The sequence below is a fragment of the Podarcis vaucheri genome (genome assembly GCF_965113315.1).
Source record: "Podarcis vaucheri genome assembly, chromosome: 6".
Lineage (NCBI taxonomy): Eukaryota > Metazoa > Chordata > Lepidosauria > Squamata > Lacertidae > Podarcis > Podarcis vaucheri.
Genome location: NC_138764.1, coordinates 63,419,221 through 63,441,955, shown reverse-complemented (window position 1 = coordinate 63,441,955; position 22,735 = coordinate 63,419,221). Strand labels below are relative to the sequence as shown.

Here is a 22,735-nt window from a genome sequence, read left to right as displayed (position 1 = left end):
ATGAAATCCGGGGACATTCCACGGATGGAATTTGTCCGGAGACTTATTCGCAAATCCGGGGACTGTCCCCGGAAAACGGGGACATCTGGTAACCCTAAGCTAGTCCACTTACTTGGACACCATATAACCAGTGCTGGATTACCCAATAGGCAGACCCATTTTGTGCGTAGGGAACCAGCAAAGCAGGGGTGCAAATTTGTGTGTGTATGTGTGTGCACCTGCACGAGGAAATCAGATCCTGTCATATGCTGCAATAAATTTATGGGATTTTTAAACTTTTGTTTCATTTCATTTTATTTTGAATTACATATGGGGGGCACCGTAATATTTTCAGTGCTTAGGGCCCCTAAAGGTCTTAATCTGGCCCTACATATCTCTGAGAACAAGATCCCCTTCCCTGCATAGATTCTGCTCTTTGTTTCCCTAAACCATCAAATTGGCTACATTGCTGATATAGATGCCAGAGGCTATCGCAGTATTTTCTGCTGTTGTTTTTGCTTTTTGCAGCTGCAAACATTTAGCCATTGCACCACTACCAATTTACAGCCTCTTTTTTTCTCACAGCCTTGAAAAGAGGCAAAACAGCAGCTGCAGAATGCAATGGGAGTATTGCAAGATAGCATGGCAATGCGGAGCCTTTATCAGCTCCATTGAGAGATCTGGGATTCCACAGGGACGTAATCCTATTCGTGGGAACCCCGTCTTTGGAACCAACAGCGGGCGGCGGGGCTATTGCAGCCAGAGCCGTCCTCAAGGCCCTTCCTTGGAAACGGATGTTGCGCCTTGCCATTCTGCAGGACGGCGCTTCCTCCATTCATATGGCAAAGCGATGCGCGACAATGCCTGGCGGCATTCCTCTCCCTGCCAAGCGCGCACTGCGTGATCCCTAGGAATAGAATATGCCCCTGGCTTGTCAGGAGGAAGCCGGAGCGTAAGGGGCAAGAGGTCATGAAATGACAATGGAGAAAGGGGGGGGGTGCACATCTGAAAGCCTCTGCTGCAAAGAACATTCTGGTAGGGGGGAAAAGAAAGTTTGCAGGGGTGGAGTGGCAAGGAGGTCTCTCCTCCCCTATGATGGCAGCTGCCTCGCGTGGCCTGGAGGGAGGCATCAGTCAGCCTAGCAGACCAGACCTCCTCCTTCCACCTTCCCGAGGAGGAGGAGGAGGATCCGGGCCCCGGCTCCGCCTCTCCGCAGCTCTCGCCGCCGCACATTCATTCGCCTCTCTGCAGCCGGGAGCCTGGAGGAGTCTAGCCAGGGGGAGGGGAGGCTGCTTTGCTGGGCTCGGTGCTGCCGCTGGGTGATCCAGCCCGCTCCCGGGCTGCGAGCGCGAGAGAGCCCTCCCCTCCCTCCCTCCCTCCGAGCTCCCCGCCTTGCAGCAGCCAGATCCCCCCCACCGGCACTTCGGACCCCCTCCGCTCTTCCGTTCCTCCCATCCCCGGATCCGGACACATGGAACTGCTGTGCGTGGAGGGGGTGATCCGGGCCAAGCGGGATCCGCAGCTGCTAAGGGACCGCCGGGTCCTGCAGAACCTCCTGAGTCAGGAAGAGCGCTACAGCCCCCGGGTCTCCTATTTCCAGTGCGTGCAGAAGGAGATCCAGCCCTACATGCGGAAGATGTTGGCTTTTTGGATGTTGGAGGTCTGTGCCGGGATCCCGTTGCCCCCCCTCCCCCTCATGCCCTGCGTCGCCCCTTCCGCTCGCGGGATCAGATCCCGGCTCGCACGACACCCTTTCCCTTACTTCCTTCCCATTAAGGCCGGGTTTACTCTGGAGTAAGGCTCTCTGGGTTGCCCTCGGCGAGGACGTCTAGGATCACAGCCCGATCCTGGGCGTGCTTACTCTGGAGTAAATCTCGTGCAGTTCAATGGAACTGGCGCCCCTAGGTGAAGTGCGCGTTGGATTGAGGCCTTGCGATCGGCTGGATCCGGCGGGAGAGCCGGGGTGGGGGATTCAACCTCTTCTGAAAACGGGGGGTGGGGGGCGTTTTGGAGCAGTAGGTGAGGGGGATCGAAGACGTATTATAACCGGAACCGATGCGTCTTAAAACAGGCGGGTACGTGGGCCAGCTTGCCTGGGTTAGAGAGACGCCGGTGGGTCGTGATGAGCGTGGATGGGAATGACTGAAGCAGGGCTCCAAGAGGCCTGCGTGTCCCCCTCCGGTTCTGTCTTTCGGTGCAGGGGTAGTTCAAAAGCACCCTGGCATGCACCTTTCCTCCGCAGTGTGCAACGTGACCTCTAGGGGTCGCCAGTCGCTCGCCCGGTTCGTGCGCAAGATCATGGGGTTGATTAATCTCCCCGCAGTTAAAATCTACAAATTGACAAAACGAGGGGCAGGATGAAGAGGCAGCGGCAAGGGAGGCTGCGAGTACAGGCTGACACAAATACTAAGATCATCGCCACCTTTGGGGGGGGGGTTATTTTAAACGTATTGCATCAAAAGTAAAAGTCGGGTAAAGGTTTGCTCCGCATGTCAGGCAAATAAATGTGGGTTAGTATCAGAAATGGAACTAGGGTAGGTTCGCTGCCTTTATTCAGGTTGCACTGCTTTGCAGCAGGCAGAAGTTTAACAGGCAAAGCTTTCCCAGACTTGGAAATGGAGAGAGCAACACTTGTTGAAGAGCCTGTGGGAGACAGGGCTGTTATGCTTGCCTTGCAGTTGGTTTCTTTAAGAGACAAGTAATATGTGGATGCATATATCCCCTCCCCTCCTCCCTGCAAAGGATTGCTTTTGAAAAGTATTCAGAATAAATTGTCATTTGTCCTGCGTGTCAGGAAGTTAATAAATTCAGGCTTGTAAAAAGTACCTTTCCCAATTGCCCGTGGCAGGTAAGAGTGGCCTCCATAGAAAGTAATTGATTCCCCAAAGCACACTTTTTAGGCAGGTAGACTAATAGAGTTTTTGGATTTTGAAGTATGAAATTTTGTTGTAGGGCTGGGCTGTTTTTTTATTTATTTCATAGATATTTAAAACTGATGACTGAGGTTAATATCAAAAGCTTAGAAAGTTCCTCCTTTATTGCGCCCATTTTACAGAAGTGTAAATTGCTTCAATGTCACTTACAGATAAATGATGAAGCAAAAGTGGCAGTAAATCCTTACAAAAAGTGCCTCATAGGATATAGGAAAACTGCCAGCAAAGAAAAATGGGCTTCTGCAAAAGGAGAAACCTCAGTGTTTCATTTGCTAAGCTGACTTAATTCAGTGTGGGCAGCGCCTTGGTAACAGTCTAGCCAGTGGTCGGAATAAGGGACTGGAAGTCAGAAGTTTTTTTGGTTTGCATTTGAGGAGAAAGGTCTTAGTTAATACAGTACTGTCTTCATCTGATGGCTTCCTTTGGGCAAGCACCAGTCAAATCAATGGCACAAGTCTTAAGAGGTTGAAGGTTGGGCTCATATTGTTTTGCAGCCTGAGGAATTTGGGATAAGATGGGTCTGAATGATTGGGCTCTTGCTCATTGTGTGTGCGATGCTACCAGCATTTTTAAACCCCAATTCCTCACTCTATATTCAAAATCTGAAACATTTGGACTTCTGTACTCCGTACATGAAACTTGAATATATGGAATCTGAGGGTGCTCATTGCCTCTGCTAGGCAATTGTTCTCCAGGGATTGTTCTGTTGTTGTTTTTATTAATGCTGTTAGTTCCCTTGACTTTGTTTGGTGGAAAGGTGGGGTTATGATTAATAAAAAGAGAGGTTTGTTAATATGCCTATTTTACAGAGCAGTAAATTGCCTCACTGTCTCTTCAAGAAAAATAAAGAGGTAAAATATAAATCAATAAATCAGAGTGCTACAACAGCATGGTTTAAGTAGTTAATATCATAAAATCACCATATGACATGGATATTTCCTGTTAGAAAATGCTACGAATCCTTCTCTAAAGAACTGAAAATTACAGTACCTGAGTGTCTTGATTGTGTCAACTTTTATGTGTTTTTACAGGTTACTATGGAGAAGGGAACTATTCCCATTTTACAGGAAAGATAGTATGGCTCAGTGAAGTCACTAAGTGTGTCTTGCTTTATCTTTGCACTTTGATAGCAACTATTTTTGAAACCTTCATACAGAGGGCACAGTGGATGACTGTTTTATTTATAAACCCTCTCTTTTGTTGTTTTTGTCAGGTTTGTGAGGAACAGAAGTGCGAAGAAGAGGTTTTCCCTTTGGCCATGAATTACGTGGATCGTTACCTGTCCTGTGTCCCCACCCGCAAAAACCACTTGCAGCTTCTTGGGGCTGTGTGTATGCTCCTGGCCTCCAAGCTGCGAGAAACCATGCCTTTAACAGTGGAGAAACTCTGCATTTACACAGACAATTCCATCACCCCGCGTGAAGTTTTGGTAAGCTGTTTCTTCCTCTTCAGTTACAAGATTCCTTCTCCCTGTTTCCACAGGCTTACTTTCGCTGCCACTGAATCATGGATTGACAGTCTAGTTTCTGTTTTCCATGCATCCTATATGTTTCCTTTCTCCTGCTACACCCAAGTAGACATGATGCTTTTCCATGTGGGAACCACCATTTTTCTATTCTTGATTATATCCCCATCGTAATAACTCAGCTGTTGATTATTTTGTATGGACAGTTCACCTGAGAGTTCACTCATCCCATTTAACCAGGTTTGTTCCCAATGCACAATTTATATTGGAAAGAAGCCTGTGCCTCTCTCATATTCTCTTGCAATGAGCAAGGAATCGTGCAGGATGCAGTGTTTGAAGAGGACACACTAGCTAACCAATTCTATTTGGGACAGAACACGCTACTCTGAATCCAGTAACTGTTTGCACTGTGCCTTTGATGTTGGCTGCCCTGGAATGTTTGGGACAAACACTGAATTTTGCAGAGGTAGCAAAATCTGATTTACCGAACTGAACTGTCATTGTTGAAGTGCAGACATTATAGCAGTATCGCCATTGCCAGTAGCAGGTCTAGTTGTGAATCAGTAGCATGATGAACAGGCATAAATGTATCCTATGGATAATGGTACTTCTTCAGTAGAGTTTCCATAAGTATGGGCAGGATTCTCTGTTCTCAAGGTATGGCCATATTCTCTGGTGCTGATCTGATGGCAAATAGTTTCTTTACCAACAGGTAAGTCATCAGTTGTTAGACTAAGACTACAGTTCTGTACCTACTTACCTGGATGTAAGCACCATTCAACTCAATGGGTCCTACTTCTGAGAAGACATGCGCTAATCTAAATTTTTAGCCAATGATGGGTGCACTGGTTAATAACCTGACAGTTCTTTCAAACTGCAGACTTCATATTAATGCAATGCATGTTCTGAAAATGTTAAAAAAGGGAGTCCAAAGATTCTCTGCTGCTGAGTTTTCACTGGGTCTTCTGACTGAACCTTTTGGATTGAATGTGGCACTGGACTTTTAGAGACCAAAAGCTTCTATTGGGAGGCACGTTAAATTCAAGCATGAGTTGCAATGTTACTTACAGTCCTATCTTAGGCATGTTTGCTAAGAGGTAAGTCCTGCTGTGTACAGAAGGCCTTCCTCCCTAATAATTGCATTTAGGATTGAGAGCCTAATTAGGGGTGAAAGATTGGCTGGTGTGTCAGGGCAGGGAAGAGCTCTTAGCATTTAGAACAAGTCCCCTTGGGAAAGGAAAGTGGTGTCTTCTCTTTGAGGGACTTCTTAAGGAGACTGCAATCCGTTGACATCAGCAGGATGGATTGATTTAAATCAGGGACGTTTAAACCACCAAAGCAAAGGGACTAAACAACTGATTTAAACCAATTTTCCAACTTCCTAATTCATATATTTCCTGAACATATAAACATTCTACTTGGTTGCTTTTAAGCATTAAAACATAATCAGTTTGCCACTAAACAGGGCTTCTATACATAATACAGCATCTCTAGTCTTGCTTTTATAATCTTTAGGACAGCATTTTTCTGTTTAGCTTCATAAACGTGTAAACAAAATCATTCACATAATACAAAATCTCTGGTTTCCCATTTTCCACTGCAGAATTTATTTTAGGTATGATTTCTGCTTTGCTGTCCTTATGCACATGTAAGGAACCTAAGCAAAATTGTTTACTTGAAGACTATGTAACCAGGATTTTGCTTAAGCAAGGGCTGGAAATTATGCTTGAAAGGCTGGGGGTAAATATTCACAATTTGCACAATAATAAATATAATGCATGACCCATTGGGTCATGCTTAAAATTTTGATTTCCAAAGTACAGTGTTTTGTTCTTGGGTCATTCTTAATAGAGAAGTAGGTTAACAATATTCTTGACAAAGTGTGGTGGATTTACTTTTAAAAGATGATGAATGTAGCCTTTTAATGTGCTTGTTTGTATTACATTCAGATACCATTTTATATTGTGTGTGTTTTAGATGATACTTAATGTAACTGAAATCCAGGCAGAACAATCCTAAGCCTAAATTGGAAATGTGGGGGGCCACCACATCCAAAGCTCTGCTTCTTCTGACCAGGGCAAAAGGAGGCAGGTTGTCTTTCATTTTTTGCTGCACCATCTCTAGATTGGCACAATTGAAGGCCCCATGCCAGGCCCCTTTCATGAGAATGGAATTGCTTAGGATCCAGCCCTTTCCCACCCCTGTAATGCTAGTTTCAGGACCCTACCTTGGCTCCCGCTAGCAGAGTAGCATTCAGTCTGCCATGTTTTGTGCAGCAGTGGCAGCTACATCCCAACCCACAGATTGTGGGGCTAGGCTTATGCAGTTAATTTTTTTGCAATCTGATTTAAATATTTTAAAATCTGGCTTTATATATACAGCCACTTTTTGACTGCAGTGCATGTCACTCAGTGTGCCAGGTGTTCTTTCAGAAAGGTTGCCTATAGAGGCAAACACTGGTAATCACCACCTGGTTGGAATTTTCTGAAAGGAGGCTGAGATGATCTGTGAATGACCCTGTCTGACAAATTAGAATGTGTGGGCAGAGAAGAACAGAGATATGATGTCAGAGCAGTTAGGATTTTTCTTAAGGCAGATGCAAACAGGGGAATCCCCATGGCTTCCATGGGCCTTCCTTTTTGGTACAGGCTAGGTGGTTGCAGGTTTGCTTGTACAGAAAGCATTGCTGGGTTTTAATAGGCCGGGGCTAGTCAATGTAGCGCCCTCCAGATGTTTTGCCCCAGCCAGAAGGCTGATGAACAGGGATGATGGGTGTTGCAGTACAGAACATCTGGGGGGCACCATGTTGGCTACCGCTGTACTACATGTTCATAGGGGTGGGGAGGTTCTGCCCCGTTGGTGTTCAAAAGTTTTTCTGGCAAGGTATCTAGGTCTGCTATGAATTTAAATTTCATACTTGTCTGTACCTTTGCTCCTAATCTTGTAGAATGGGCCATGCAAGCAGTTTCTGTTCACTCATGAATGCCTCTAATTCATCTTGATATCTGACTGGTTAATAATAATAATAATAATAATAATAATAATAATAATAATAAGCCACCCATCTGGCTGGGTTGCCCCAGCTACTCCAGGCTGTTAATACTCCTGTAAAGATGGGGGATGTTGTAGAAGCAACCGATAGCCAAGTACAAGCACTGCTGCTAAGACAAAGATTCTGCTCATTGGGTACTAGAGATCAAGAAACTAGGTGTAAGAAGAATGAGAAGGTTCTTCTTGACTCAGCTTCCTCCTACTTCAGTTAGGAGTCCAGACTAAGCAATGTTCTTAGGCAAAGTATGTCAATCAGATATAAAGAAACAGCTTTCAATGTTTTGAGACTGGCCACCTTTGCCCACTAGAAAAGTATGCATTGTGGCCATATTTCTGGTTGTGAGCTACAGCTGCCTGTCTCCAGGAAAAAGAAGAAAAGGTGGGTTTCTTTATTTAAAGGCATCACACATGCCAGGAAGTGGATCTTTAACACAAGATGAACCCAGAGTCACTGTGCATTGCCTAGTGCAGAAACAAAATAGAAAATTTCTGTTATTAGAAGCCAGTGGGTGAACAACCAGGAGACCAGGTTGCGATGGGAATTTGTCCCTTGATCCCAGACCTGCACTTGAAACACTCTCTGGTCTTCAGGAAGGGACTCTCAGGTGACTGAGGGTCAGTGGCTCCCTTGGGTAATGCTTGGGTGGCATCTGCCCCTGGGACTGAGAGTGTTAATGCTTCACTTACACAACCGCAGAGATCTGCTACTTCCCTCCTGTGTGCTAATAATGTCCCGTGCTTCTCTACTTTCACAACGGGGCAGTGAGAGTGATCCAGGGATAGGAAGGAGAAAGCGTCTTCATCAAGGTTTGGACAATGGCTACATCCTGGTGCCTTATCAGGATGTAGCATCAAGCCTGCTCCTCAGCCGCTCCTGGAAGGAAAGCCGCCTCACTTTCCCAGTAGGTCAATTTCCTCTTGCAGAAGAGGAGGATGCCTGCTTGACAGCAGCTCAGCATTCAAGATCATGATGAAGTTATTCTTAGCAGAAGGAAATGATGCAACAAGGAATTTATCCACTTGAAGGAAGCTGGGTTTCCGTCCACGGGTATTATCTAAGTTGCCTTGCACTTCATTCATTCAGCCAATTTGCTGCGTGCACATTTAGCTGCAGAGATGGCTAGAGGAGCATTTCATGTCAGCAGGTCACAAGGTCTTTGGCTTGATGGGATCTGCTTTCACAGTTCATTCAATAACCATCTGGTCTGCCTAGCGCTTGGGATTTTTGCTCTCTAAGATGCTCTGGACTGCTCCATAGATATCAGAGACTGTTTCTTTCCAAAGATCATAAGCTATGGCATCACCATGGGGAGCAAGAAAACTTTCCCAGTGTTTTAGAAATCTGTTGGGCATGAAATTGGCTCTTTATGAACTTCCCTGGGCATGAAGTGGTAGAATGAACTGTTCCACTTCAGGTTACAAAGAATGTGTGTATGTCACATTTTTAATGCTCCCCGATATAAAACATTCCCTACAAATAGGGAACAAAGCATAACAATAAGAGAGGGCTAACTTAGGATCTTTCTCTCTGATACGCTAGTATTTTTATCTATAAAGGCACCACATATATTCGAGCAGAATATTTGTGGTGAATATTGACATTGGAGAGCATTTAAAAAATGGCATCCCTCCGCCTGCAGCCTGATGGTCCATCTGCTACTTCAGGATTCTATTGCTTCTTTCATCTGCCTGCAAAAACCAGGCAGCTTCTGTTTCTTAAGGCTACCCAGTACGCACACTTCTTTTTCAACTTGGTAATGTGGATGTGGGTGCTGACTGTACCCTAAACTATGAAGGATACTGCTTGAAGTGGTTTCAGTTTTCACCAAGGATTATAGCACCTTTAGCTTTCCTTTCTTGCAGAAGAGGCAACAGTGCACATTCAACTGAAGTTTCCTATTTGCACAATGGACTCCTTTCCTCCCTGTTTCACTATCTCTTGCTGAGTAGGTTGGGTGGCAAACTGCATTTGGGATAGTTGTCCTTTTCTGCAGTTTTTTTCTGGTAGTTTGATGTGTGGATATGCTGTTTTTGATGTGATGAGGGAATCTGTTCCATAAAGTAACACATGGTGTAAAATTGCACTGTCAGAGTGCCTTTGGGACATCTTCAGAATCTGGATTTTAAACCCAAAGAATTTAAGAGGTGTCTCTGTGACGTAGCGCTGTCCATATATCTGTGGCTCACAGTAGCTGCTGCTATCCCAGTCCCAGTCACCATGTCTCCCAAGTGGCTGATCGTGCAGCTGTAGCATCATAAGAAAACATGGTGGCTGGAGCTGGCCTAGTGGCAGCCACTGCAGGCTTTTGGAGAAAGGTGGGAGAGAGCAATGGGTGGTGAAGGCGGGCAAGAACCAGAGAGCCAGTTGGAGATGCTTTAGAGGCCTGATGCAGCTCATCAGCTGCCTATTGAGAAATGTCTATAGAGGAAGTTGTGGTATTGAAAGTAAACTAAGGGTTCCATGGAAAAAAATGTAGAAAGAAATCTTGATGAGAAAGCAAGGGCAGGCACGCGCAAAGTATATTCCAGAACGTTGTGTGTTTAGCCCTGTCCAAGATTCAGAAGGGGTCATGTGCAAATTCCACATAAGTTGTCCAGGTCTGTATTTTTCCCCTCTCCAGGGATTTTGATACAGAAGAAATGCAAAACTGCTCTTGAATCGCTCTGGGATTGATCCAGAGTAAACTAGTTCCCTTGGGTCCCAGTAAAATCAACACGACTTGTTAGTCATGGCTTAAAACTTTGTTCCCATTGAAGCGAATGGGATCTAACTGCAATGTACTCCGTTTGGATCCAGCTTTCTTGAGTTTAGAATGCAGTTTGGGCTTTAGGCACAAAATCTGCTGATTGGGCAAATTGGGGGGGGGGAGAGAGACACGTGCATGCAGAATGCCACAATTTCTCCCTTAAATAGTTTTTGTGTCAGATCTTTGCATAGCTTTTAAACTTAAGGAATTTGGCAGTTTGCAGTGTTGGAGCGGGGGCACCTCCTCAGGGAGAAACTGGGGTAAAGTGGGTGTTTGGGGTGGGGGCTTTCTGTTCACAGCTATGCAAGCATTCAGGTCCCCTGTCGCTATCTGAAGAACTGCAGTGGTAGTTATGTAACATCACTGCTGTCCGGCATGCTCAGCTTTCTGTTCTGTGTTGGTGGTTGTTTTCTTTTAAGTGACCCAAACTGAGCCTGTGAAGTGTCAGGGGAAAGTTCAGGAAAAGGATGTTTGCTCTTTTGAGCAAAGCGCTTCAGCTCCTCTGTTCTCTTTCCATTTGCCAGGGTTGCTTCTTCTACAACTAAAGCAGTTTGGAAACTGCCATGAACTGGCATTGCTACAAGTGGAAAGAGGTGATAAAAATGAGATACCATTTTAAGCAAAAGAGGAAGGCAGCTTCCTTGCTGCTGACCCCAAAAGCACCTGAACCTCTGAAGTGTTGGGTCTTAATAATAATAACACATGCACACCTTGCATCATGGAGTTTCTGTGGGCATCATTGACTGGTGAATGTTAGCCTAGAATGCAGTTTGCTCTCCACAGGGATAGTGCACCAAGTCCACTTTGATGTGTCTAATTGACTGTATTCTGTGCTTAGATGACAAATCATTGGTGAGTTTGGATGTCGTATAGCTCTGCTTTCTACTTAAACCTGTAAATTCATTCCTTAGGAGAGTAGAGAGGAAGAGTGGTCAACATATACCACAAGCAATAGCAGAAGGCATACTTGCCTGCAGTTCCAACTAAAGGACGGAAGAGGGCAGAGAGCAATTGGCCACATTCTCATGTCACACTCACTACAGTTCTGTATGACATGTGTGGGACAGAGTGAGCCTCATGTTTGGCCATTCTCCTGTCCTGCCAAGTGGCCAGGGGGAGTTCAGAAATGTTTGCCTCCACTCTTACTTAACTCCTGTTTGTTGTGTCATCCAGACAAGCAAACTGAGGTTTATACTAACTGCAGCTACTTTCAAACAAGCCAGCTACAAACCATGGTGGCTGAAGCTCACTTGTTTAAACTAACCATAGTTCTGGGTCTGGACAACATGGCATTCTGTGGTTAATCAAGAGCAGAAGTTATGAAAGGAGTAGTGTACAAGCTGCAGTTCTTCGCTAATACATCAAGCCACTGTCTGATCTCTGTCTTGCAGCAGGATTCAATATCTTCCTATCTTTATGAATGCTAGCAGATTCCACATTATCTCCACAGGACTATCCCAACAAAGCAGGCCCCTTGCATCCCTAATCATTGGCTGTTGTAACCTTTTGTTGATATGTCTTACGAATTACATCATGTGACTTTTGAACCACTGTTGTTTTGTAGTGTGAAGTTGGTTAAAAAGGCCCATTCTGTTTTAACACTCTATTGTGTTTTCATTCAGGACTGGGAGTTTTTAGTCCTTGAGAAGCTAAAGTGGGACCTAGTCTCAGTGATAGCCAATGACTTCTTGGATCATATTCTCCAGCGGCTCTCACTTCCCCAGCAGAAGGTGGACTTGGTGAAGAAGCATGCACAGACGTTCATTGCATTGTGTGCTACAGGTATGTCCTGCAACAGGTGAACTTCCTTGGAATGGTGGAGCATAGTTACATTACAGGCTAAAATGAAACAGAACTTGATTTTTATCCCTAGCTATACTAAACAAATTATCAGTGGCATCTTTGGATCTCATTTTTCAGAGACACCCAGCTTTTTCCCCATTGATACTAGAACCCTTGACCTCTTTGGTTTCTCATGACTGAAAGGCAAGGATGATGAATATTAGGCAAACTATTGTTTAAAAGGTTTCCTTATTGAAATTTGTCACAAAAAAGCCACATTGCATATTAAAGACACATCCACCCCAGCACTCTGCTCTCAGAAGCATCTAGCATTTGGCTACTAAAGTAATTGGCTCTCCCTTGATAGTCTTTTGGGCTGGGACAGTTTGTACAACAACATTGCAGAGTGCTGTCTTTGTTTGATTTAAATGAGAATGAAATGTGTAAGCCCACCAAATAGAATGGTAAAATCCATTTGTCCATCTGAAGTTAACACCTCAACACAGTGGGGGTGGGAGCTCCTGTCAACTCACTTTTTTCCTTCACATGAGAAATGCCTGAAGAGGACTTCAGTGTTCCTCCTGTCCATTGGCCAGGCCACTCCTGGAAAACCTGCTCATAATATTCTATTGGCAAACTATTTCTGTAAGCTAATGGATTGCGTGTTTTTTTAAGATACTGTAGCTGGATGGTGGGAAGTCCTAGGACCTCTTGGGGACAATAGGAAAGGCCTATTGGAAGCTGTAGTGAGCAAAGAATTCGTGTCATCCTGACACCCTCTCTTCTTTCTCCTTGAATTTGTAGATTACACATTTGCTATGTATCCCCCATCCATGATTGCTACTGGAAGCATTGGAGCGGCAGTCCATGGCCTCTCTACCTCATCCGATGATTTTTCTGGCGAGGAGCATACGGAACTGCTTGCTAGCATTACTGGCACAGAGGTGGTGAGTATGTGCTCAGTGGGGAACAGGGCTCTGGTTCTGGGGAGGTGGGATCTGGCTTGCGTTTTGCTGTTTGACTCAAGGCAAGCTTACTCTGGCTTCATCTGCCCAAGCCCAGAGATCTTGCTTTTACTTATGGAGTGGCATTTGGCATCTCTCTGCAGAAACTATTGCATGGACTTAATGTGCCTCATCTTCTACCTGCCGACCTCTTTGTTTTAGAGGCACACGACAGCCATGCAGTATTATGATGACGATTATTTCAATCCAACCTTTATGTTAATTAGATGTCCAAGGCAGCTAATAAGGCAGCAATAAAGCATATCACCACAATGAATACATTGTAAAAGTAGTAGCATTAAGTCCAGGAAGTGCCTGAGCTGCAGCCACCTCTTTTTTTAAGTGTACAAAGCACATGAGGAGACGTATGTTTGAAGAGAACCTCTGCTCCATTCATCTTGGTGGAGTAGCTGCTCTTTTGGGAAGAAAGGCTTCAGGACCGAAAGTTGCTGTCTTATTTTATAACCGAAGTGCGCACCTGTGAGGCAGGAAGGGCCCATTATATCAGAGAGAAATAAACGGGGAATGGGACAGACATACTGTACGCAAGATCAAGCAAGAGGGTCTGTGTCAAGGTAAGGCAATTTGGGGGCATATTTCCTTAACATATTCCATGCCAGTGACTTAGTGTAATCCTCTGCAGAAGTTGGCCCTTCTGAGTTCATTGGCCTTGCTGTGCAGTAAGTGTGTCTTCGAACTGTATCTTTAACCAGCCCCCAGGGCCCCTTGCCATATAAAAATCATTCATTTCATCTGAGAAGGGTGTTTTATTAGCAAAATTTATAATCCATTTGATTGTAAGTAGAACCCCCTGGCGGTTTACCAAAAACAAAAACGTGGAAATTGTTGTTTAAATACAATGTTAAAAGCGGTATTTAAGTATTTCGAACCATAATTAAAGTTAAGTAAAGGTAAAGGTACCCCTGCCCGTACGGACCAGTCGTGTCCGACTCTGGGGTTGCGTGCTCATCTCGCTCTAGAGGCCGTGAGCCGGCGCCACCGAAGACACTTCCGGGTCACGTGGCCAGCGTGACGAAGCTGCAGCTGGCGAGCCAGCACCAGCGCAGCACATGGAAACGCCATTCACCTTCCCGCTATAAAGCGGTCCCTATTTATCTGCTTGCACTTTGACGTGCTTTCGAACTGCTAGGTGGGCAGGAGCTGGGATGGAGCAACGGGAGCTCACCCCGCCACGGGGATTCGAACCGCCGACCATGCGATCGGCAAGTCCTAGGCACTGAGGTTTTACCCACAGCGCCACCTGCGTCCCAAGTAATTAAAGTTACACTAAAACAAATTAAAATATATGTCAGCAAAATTGGTTTTAGCAGATAGGCTATTTCTTTTCCACAGGAATTCACAGCTGTACACATGGAGGGCTCTTATTATTACATGCAGGCCTCAGAAGGGCATGGTCAGTGGGAACAGGGCTAGCAGATGCAGTCCTCCTTTCACACATTCACTCACTTAGTGCATGGAAGCGGGGGGGGGGGGAGAGAGAGAGAGATATGTCTGACAAGCCCCTATTGTACCATGTATTGTGACATTTCCAGCCTGGGCCCCCTTTGTTTCTCTTACCCTGTGGGTCTGCTGATAGCGCCATCATATTGTGCAGAGAGGGTAGAGTCATAAGTATCTGCATTACACTACCATCCTTTGAAATGATCCTTTGGACATGGACAGTTCTTGTGGTTTGGTTTATCGTCCTGTTCATGCTGCCCAGAAATATTGTGCAAGGTGTCCTTCTGGAGTTCTGCAGCCTCTCCTTTCTGCGTTGGTCCCCCTTGGATGGATACAGCGTGAAAAGCTGCAGTGGAAGGAGAAATCTGGGCAGCCCAGATGTGCCATGAGGGCAGTTCCATAACCCGTGTTATCCCATTAGACAGAGTAGGGAAACTTTTTCAGCTGGAGGGCTCTGTTCCCTTTATGGACATCCTTTCAGGGACCACATACAAGCTCTGGCCCTGGCCAGAGGCAAAATGGGTGGGGAACCAAATGTAAATTTCACTTTTGTACTGCAGCTATATTCTACAAACGTTTGTAGCCCTCTTTATCCTCCATCCAGACAAGCAGGAGCCATTATTAGAGGATGCATTCCTGCAAATGCTCAGGATACAAAGCAGGGCCAGCTAGGGGCACGGCCTGAGGAGGCTCCAAAGGACCTGGCAGAGAGGTCTGGAGGGCTGCATTTCTTCCCCACCTCACCTCTGCTGTAAGAGCAGCCATCCCAGCTTGTGACGTCAAGGACAATGGACCTTTTTTCAGCAGCTTGGAGACTTAATTACTTAATTTGGCACGAGATTCTGCACGGAACAGCTTATTTCATCATGTCCGGGTATCCATTGAGAAGAGCCCATTCTTTCTTAAACTCCTGTCTGATGCGGAAGGGCTTGCATCCTCCAGAAACGGAAGACACCGTTGGCTTTCTTCGCCTACTCAATGCAAAGACTGCATGGTTGGCAGGCTTTCCTCTCTATCCTTCCCTCCCCTCCTGATTCCCAAGCTAGCGTTCGCTTCTTGGTCCAGAGCCAGCGCAGCAAGTGGCTGTGTCTCTTCCCTGGCCGGTGGGGGTTGACATGAATTTGGCTGTTTCTCTAAAGCCCAACCACGTTTCCCAAATGTGCCGTGCCAGCTCCTGGCCCGCTGCTGAATGGGTGATGGCTACATGATGCAGGTGGCTCTCCCACCGATGGCTTGCATGAGGTCCCAGATCAGTTGCTCCTCTTTGTCCCGGGCACACAGGAGGCCTTTGAAAAACACCTCAACGGACAGGTGTTAGGGATTGGGCTGGCCGATGGGGAAGGGATAGAACCAGCTTAGCATCTGTTCATGTGGCGCGGTGTCAGATTCCTGTCAGGGGCAAGCATGGAGTCCAAAGAAGTTCATTTCAAGCAGAATTCCAGGGCCCCCCCTGGGTGCCAGAGGGGCATCAGAGAGGAGGGGGAAGCTAGGCTTTTCATGTCTCCCGCTACCTGGCGAAAGCTGAAAGGCGGAGCGAAGGCTCTGGGATTGGACCTCTCCCACAGATCCAGCCATCGCTGCTTGACAGTCGTGGAGCAGAAACCTATCTGTTGCTGGGTTTTCTTTGGCCTCTTGCCCTAGTCTCTGAATTGCCCGCAGCCAGCTGCTTGCAAGCTGCTGCTGTGAAGGAGGCGGAGTTTGAATGCTGGTCCTGGGAGCACAGTTGATCGAAGGCAGCAGAGAACAGGTGGGAGGTGGGGAGAGGATTACGAAAGTGACCCATAAAGAGCAGATTAGAAGCACTAAAAGTAGCCAAGGCTTGGTGCCACAAAGAAGCTTGGGCCTAGTCTACGTTGCAACGCTGAGCTTATCTTGCTGGCTGGGAGGGTCTTTCCCTTGCCCAGTTCCTTTTGGCTGCTCTTCTGCTCTGTGTCGTTTTGAAGTTAATTAGAAGACAAGCTCGGGGTGAAGATGTCTCTTTGTGGCGTCCCCTGCCATCTCATCTGCTATGCCTAACAGGCTTTTGCTGAAGGTTCAGTGGGTGGGGGCTTCAAACTGTGGCTCTGTTCTCACTTGGTTGGCCCTCTTGAGGTGAAAATGCTACTTCATATTAAAGAAGCATACATCACTAAATTATATATCTGGGTAGGCTTTCTGGTATTTATATTAGGCGTGCCTCATTTTATTAGATGCTTCCATGATGTTTTGCCTACAAAGGCACCAGTCCAATTAAGATGTTGTGCTTGGAGCCTACCAAGAAGTTTGGTTAATATCAGTCAAAGGGTTCATGGTTTGGTTTTTTTGGTTACCTCTTGAGCTGTTGGCTACTGTGCAGGTTCCAGTGACCCAGATAGTACCTATTTTTTTCTCTGCCGGTTCATCTTCTGTAGTAAACATGCATCCTCAAGGCTAGATAACATCTTCAGTCGTAATCAACCTTTGATTTCTGCTGCATTCCAGTTTTGCTTGATTTTTACTTGGAGTAAGGAGAACATGCTCTGTATCTACTTCAGAACATGAGTTTAGGCTGCTAGTCTGGGACTTTGTACATACTGCGATATGCTGTCTGTAGTTATTCAATCTTCCTGTTTTGGGTATCTGTTTGTTGCAAGCCACATCACCTGGCACAACTTTTAAAATCCTGAGACTTGAGTTTTTGTTCTCATGTTTCTAGTCCTCACTGTCAAAGAAAGTTAAGTGTGAGACTGAGGGTAGTGGAGACTGGCTCACAAAAGAAAAGGATGTAGAATAGTATTTGTGTGATCTGAACTTACCTTATACCTCCTATATCTTTTCCACACCTGCATTCTTTCCTTTCCTATCAATATGTCAGTTTCATCCATTTAATTAATTGCTTGTCAGGGTTAGCTGAGGATAAACACATTTAGATACGAATTGCTTTGTCATTGGTGTTACATCACATTAGCCAGCGTGTTACTGCCCACCCTCCATCCCTGAATCGCCCCATGTCTTGTGCTGGCATCTCTCTTGCCTGCAACTCACTGGACACTTCCAGAAGCTCAGAAACAGGCTTTGAAGGGTCAGTTGGAATCTTTATGGCTGGCAATAAGCCATGCTGTTCCTGTAGACATACAGCACTGGTTCACCACAGCCACATTGCAAGGTCACAAGTTCTTTAGAAGGGTGCCTTCCATTGGTTCATCAGTGCTAGCCCAGTGGCCCTCCAGATGTTTCTGGCCTTCAACTCTTTCACATGGCCAGTTGTTAGGGATTGTATTTCAGCATTATCTGGAGCGCCAAAGATATTAGCTGCCTTGTTCTCCACTGAGCAGTAGCACCTCTCCAGGGTACAAGACCGCCCTGAAGAAACTGAAAATTCAACTTGGGGTTTTCTTCATGCAACACATGCGTTCTAAAGGTCTTAATAGTCCCTCGGTTTCTGAACAGTGCTGCAAAACAGACTTGCAAGATTCAATTCACAAAAAAGCAGCTTTTGCTTCCCATGCACGTGCTTCTGAATTCCTTTAATCAATCCTCCTCCTTTCACAGCGTTGCTTCCCGTTCCTTCCCTTGCACCCACAAACTGGCCAATAAATTTAGAATGGCCTTTGCGGAGCCCTGGCTTCTGTTGGGTGGAGGTTTTAGAGGCCACAGTTACTGGAACTGTCTTAGGGAAGGAGTGTTGGGTGTTGCTATTTTTACTTGCCACATCCTCTGTCAATTTCTAAGAACTAAACGTGGATTCTTTGTAAGATTATGTATGTGGCAGGATCCTGCAAATGGACCCAGCCTCGGGGAGCCGGCTGGGGATCCCAATGAGAACCCCGGCGCTCTGCAGTGCAAAATGTCAGTTTTCTTGTGAGCTGGGGCAAGAGCGCAAACCCTGGCCTTTAGAGGAGGAGGTGCAGCAGCAGCGATGGGGTTCATTGGGGCTCACCACCGTGACTCATTGCAAAACGAGAGGGGTTTCCTCATCTCAAAGCGCTGCTGTATGCGGCTCCTCCCAGGCGTAAGGTCAAGATTTCCCCTTGCATTAATGCAGCTGCCTTGGCAGTAGCATTTTCAGTCCCATGCAGGCTAGTGGGGTGGGCTTCAGTGTACTGCCGAACACTTTCTAGTGCTATGACGTAAAAGCAATTAGCCTTCAAAGAAAGTTCTAGAACAGTGGTTCCCAATTAGCCAAGTAGTGCAGACCCCATTTTTCAAAAGCCATGCCATGGACTCCCTACCTTTGAAAATTTTGATATCTCTGTGGTAGTTTTTGTTTATGTGCGGCGGTGCGGGACAGAACACGTGTCTTCTGACCTACATGAGAGCACTGCCCCCCAAAACGGGATATCCCGGACAATTGACAAGTACGTTCCACAGACCAACCAATTGAGAACCACTGTTCTAAAAAGTTCATGGGCTTATATTCTAAGACAGGCTTATAGATTATAATGGAAGCTTTGCACGGTTGGAGTGGGTGAATTGGGGGTGGGGCTGAACATACTCCATGTGTGGAGTAGCTAGGGTTGAAACCCTACATCTTTCAGGTACTTAATATAGCAATCAGTGGTTTGGGGAGGGGAATTTTTTGCAATGCCTTACTTGTCCGTGGAAGTGTTTCCATTTTCTAAATTCCTTAGTAAGGATGGGTGCCAGTTGCAAATAAGTAAGAGACAAGCTTGGCACTTTTGAAGTTTTTAGCTTTGCATAATACATATAAGTAAAATAAACACACTAAATTAGATCACTCTCTAGGATAGAGTTGGGGAATTGGATCTGGCTGGTGCACAGGACTTCCCAAGTGCCAGCAATCAGCTGATTAACACAGCTTTGCAAGCCCTGAGCAGAAAAAGCAATGATAAGGACTAGGGCAAATTCTGACTTCACATAAAAGTTTGTAAAGTGTTGGTGACTGACCAGGAACGAGATTTTGGTGTGTTAGATAGGTTGAATAAAATGTTGACCCAGTGTACAGCAGCTCTAAAAAGGGCAAAATCTGTATTAGGGAGCACTAGAAAAAGGGACTAACAAACAAACTACCAAGATCATAAAAGTGTTACACAAATGCATGTTGTCACCGCACTTGGACTACAGTGTTTAGTTCTGGTGGCCAAATCTCAAAAAGGGTATCATAGAGCTGGAGAATGTTCAGAAAAGGGCAACTCGCTAGTGAGGAAGAATTACAACATTTGAGGTCTTTTATGTAAGGAGGAGCAGGGTAGAGGCGTATTAAATTTTGCAGAGTGTGGAGAAACGAAACAGAGAAGTCTCCCCCCTCCTTTCATAATACCAGAACTAGAGGTCATTCAATGAAGCTGAACACGGGAAGGTTCAGGGCAGACAAAGGAAAGTATTTCTTCACACATAAACTGTGAAATTCGCCCCTACAGGATATAGAAATGGCTAGCAGCTTGGGTGACTTTGTACCGCCTCCATTCTCAGAGGTGGCATGTCTCAGAGTACCAGCTATGGTGTTGCTCTCCTGTACTGCTTGCAGGTTTCCCAAAAGCACCATGTTGGCTACTGTGAGATCTACATGAGCCTTTGGTCTGATCTAACAGGCATCGTAGTCTTGAGAACTGCAGACTGAGACTATTGCCATTGAATTTTTTAATGAGTATTTTCAAAAGGCTCCAAGACTCACAGAAGCCGCATTCAGACTCAATATTTGCTAGATGTGTGGCGGCACAACTGTAGGGTTAATTGCTGGAATTCATATTTGAAACACTTAATTTTTTTTAAGTAGAGGCAAAGTCTCTGTTGTCAGGTACTGGTCACCTATATAGAATGCTTGAGCCTGGTCTCAGGCTTAGGATACAGAACAAGGATAAGGTATTTCTAACCCTACTTCATAAGACCTTCCTGTTCATACATATCTAAGAATAATAGAATAATCAGAACTCTACTAGGATGCTAGTTGCCCCGCAAACCCCTTTGCATGATATTGAAGAAGAAATTCACTGTGAATGTGCACCTTCACTGGAGCAGAAAAGCCTATTGTCCAAACCAACCAAAGCATAGATGTTTGAAGGAGCTCTGTTATTGCTGCAGTGAAAATTTAAGTGGAAATGAAGAGCACCTCCTTCTTCTCTCTTTTTCCCCAGGACTGCCTGAAAGCTTGTCAGGAGCAGATTGAGGCGGCCTTGGCAGAGAACCTGAAACAGACCTCACAGCCTCGGCAAGAGTACAGCCCCTCCAAGGATGCCGTTTACCCTGACAGCCAGGATGTCAGCCTGACCAGCACACCTACGGATGTCACAGACATCAACCTGTGACCAGCCCCTCCCTCCAATCACCCAGCTCCCAGCAAGTAGAACTTAACGCAGGAAAAGAAGCCTCCCGGAACATTCTGCCTGTGCCATGTGATCACTGAAGAATAAGGGGAGTGGGAGAAAATGACCCCATGAGCATAACCTTTGTAATGAGACCGTGTGGGATTTGGGTCTTGGAGGAATGGCGTGGGAGGGACTCCAAAAGGGAAAAGGCCCCTTGCAGTTGGACTGTTTCTGCCTTGCTAGCCTGGTTTTTCCTAGGATCAGGGGACCTTCCTGTGGTGTTTTGAGCCACGCTTGAACTCGGGAAGGATAGGTGAGCTTAGCGTCAGTTCAAAAGTTCTTCAGTTTGGGTTTGCTTCGTTGGAGGACGCGCTGCTGATCACTGCTGTTTTGTCCCAATCTTTGCTGCATGCCTGTTGCATGTGTGTCAAGAGAGAAAATGCACTTTTGTTATATAGACCGCCTTCACCTTAACATGAAGAAGTTGAAACATGCACCTGAGACAGCCTTGGCTGAAGCCGCTCTGCTCACCCAGCCATGTGTGGGCACCTGGTTGAGAGAGACCAGGCTATATTTAAAGTCCAGCACTGGAATCTCTTGACCAGTCCCAAGGACGTCTTAGTTCTCCTTTGATTATTAATAGTATCACAATCCATTAACCCTTCAGAGTCTTTTAGCCCGTTCAGGAGAAGTAAGTGGGTTTTGGCTCGCTTTTTGTAGGTGCTTGTAAAGTGCTGCTTTCCATATAAAATATTGGGGGTTGGGGAGAATCCCCTCTTCCCTAGAAACCCAAGGGGAAAATTTCTACTTGCTGCACCAGTTGCCTTCTCTTACTCCTGTGAGACCGGAGTTACTTTATTTATTGTGAGGATCAAACCTTACAAAGCCACAAAGCACGATCAGAAGCTCAGTAGGGTCTGTTGTCCTGATTCATCCCTTTTGCCATATAACAGAGTGCCTTAATGTCCTTCCTCGTCCTCCTTCATACCTCTCTGGGCTGCTTACTTTGATAGAGTCAAGGTCATTCCCGATCAGAGTACACCCAACAAGTGCTGCTATACTTGTATGTACAAATCCCTCCTGTCTTCACTGCCAAAAAAGAAACAAAAAAGGGCAGGAGAGCTACATGCAAGGGATGGGTGATGGAGGAGAAGGAAGTCCAGCTATACAAATCTATTCTGAGCAAATAAAAAGGGGGTCAAGAGTGATCTCTTTCCCCTAAAGAGTTTACAATATAATGAGCTGCGACTGCACTGGACTAGAGAGTTGTATTGTTCTTGTGTGTTTTGTTCAGGAAAAAGGTGTGTATGTGTTTTTCCTAAATGCTGCTTTTATGAGAGACTTTAGAAACCTTTGGTGTGGGGGAACTGTAGCAATGGGAGCAAACTTTGTCTTTTGAATTCTAGTGGCATTTCATTATTCAACCCTCCAGCTGGAAAAAGAAACATGAACTGATGCTACCTAAAACACCACTGGAGACCCGTCACCTTGGCCAACAGGAAAAAGCCTCTCTCTTACTATGTTTTTGCCTTTCCTTTTCCCTCATTGTGCTTACGCCGATTAGTCAAAATTAATGTGCTATCAGCATTTCTGATAAGTAAGTCTATTGGAACAAGTTTGAAGACGAGAGGAATGTATTTTATAGATACATCCACCCAACTATATATTAGAGCTTTGAATAAAGTTTGTCAATATGATAGTCACTGTCACTCAAAACCCTCCTGTTAAGGAAATTATACCTTACTGATATTTTACCATACTGCAATAAAGCATTTTTTAAAATTGGCACTCTCTTGTCGTCTTTCCCGGGTGAAATAAGACTGAAAAGAACCAAATGCATCTAAAATACAGCTTGCTTGACTTGTTCCTCTAAGAAATCGGCCTGTTGAGAATAAAAGACAAGAACGCTTTCTTGATTTCTGCCTTGCTAACGTAATCCACTTTTAACAATTCAATTCTGACAAGCTGATTTCAAAACACAGGAGGCCTTTTGGCTGTAGCAACTTTGGCTAGCTGTTCTAGATAGCAACCAGTATTCTTGTAAGACCTCTTTGTGTTATGCCTGTCTCTCTTCATGAGTCTTTCCCCC

The 22,735-nt window shown here is 45.6% G+C and overlaps 1 protein-coding gene across 2 annotated transcripts in view; it reads left to right on the top strand.

The window, feature by feature from the left end:
- Window positions 1–22,434, top strand: part of CCND3 (cyclin D3) — a 74,281-nt gene extending 51,847 nt beyond the window's left edge. The window contains exons 1-5 of one of the 2 annotated variants that reach the window (XM_082227184.1): window positions 1,048–1,639; window positions 4,126–4,341; window positions 11,798–11,957; window positions 12,762–12,904; window positions 20,476–22,434. In XM_082227184.1, the coding sequence (XP_082083310.1) occupies window positions 1,451–1,639; window positions 4,126–4,341; window positions 11,798–11,957; window positions 12,762–12,904; window positions 20,476–20,646 (879 nt within the window). In that variant the 5' untranslated portion in view covers window positions 1,048–1,450 and the 3' untranslated portion in view covers window positions 20,647–22,434. Of the gene's footprint in view, window positions 1–1,047; window positions 1,640–4,125; window positions 4,342–11,797; window positions 11,958–12,761; window positions 12,905–20,475 lie in introns of those variants that run through there. The other variant, XM_082227185.1, reaches the window with a different exon arrangement.
- Window positions 22,435–22,735: the final 301 nt, after the last annotated feature.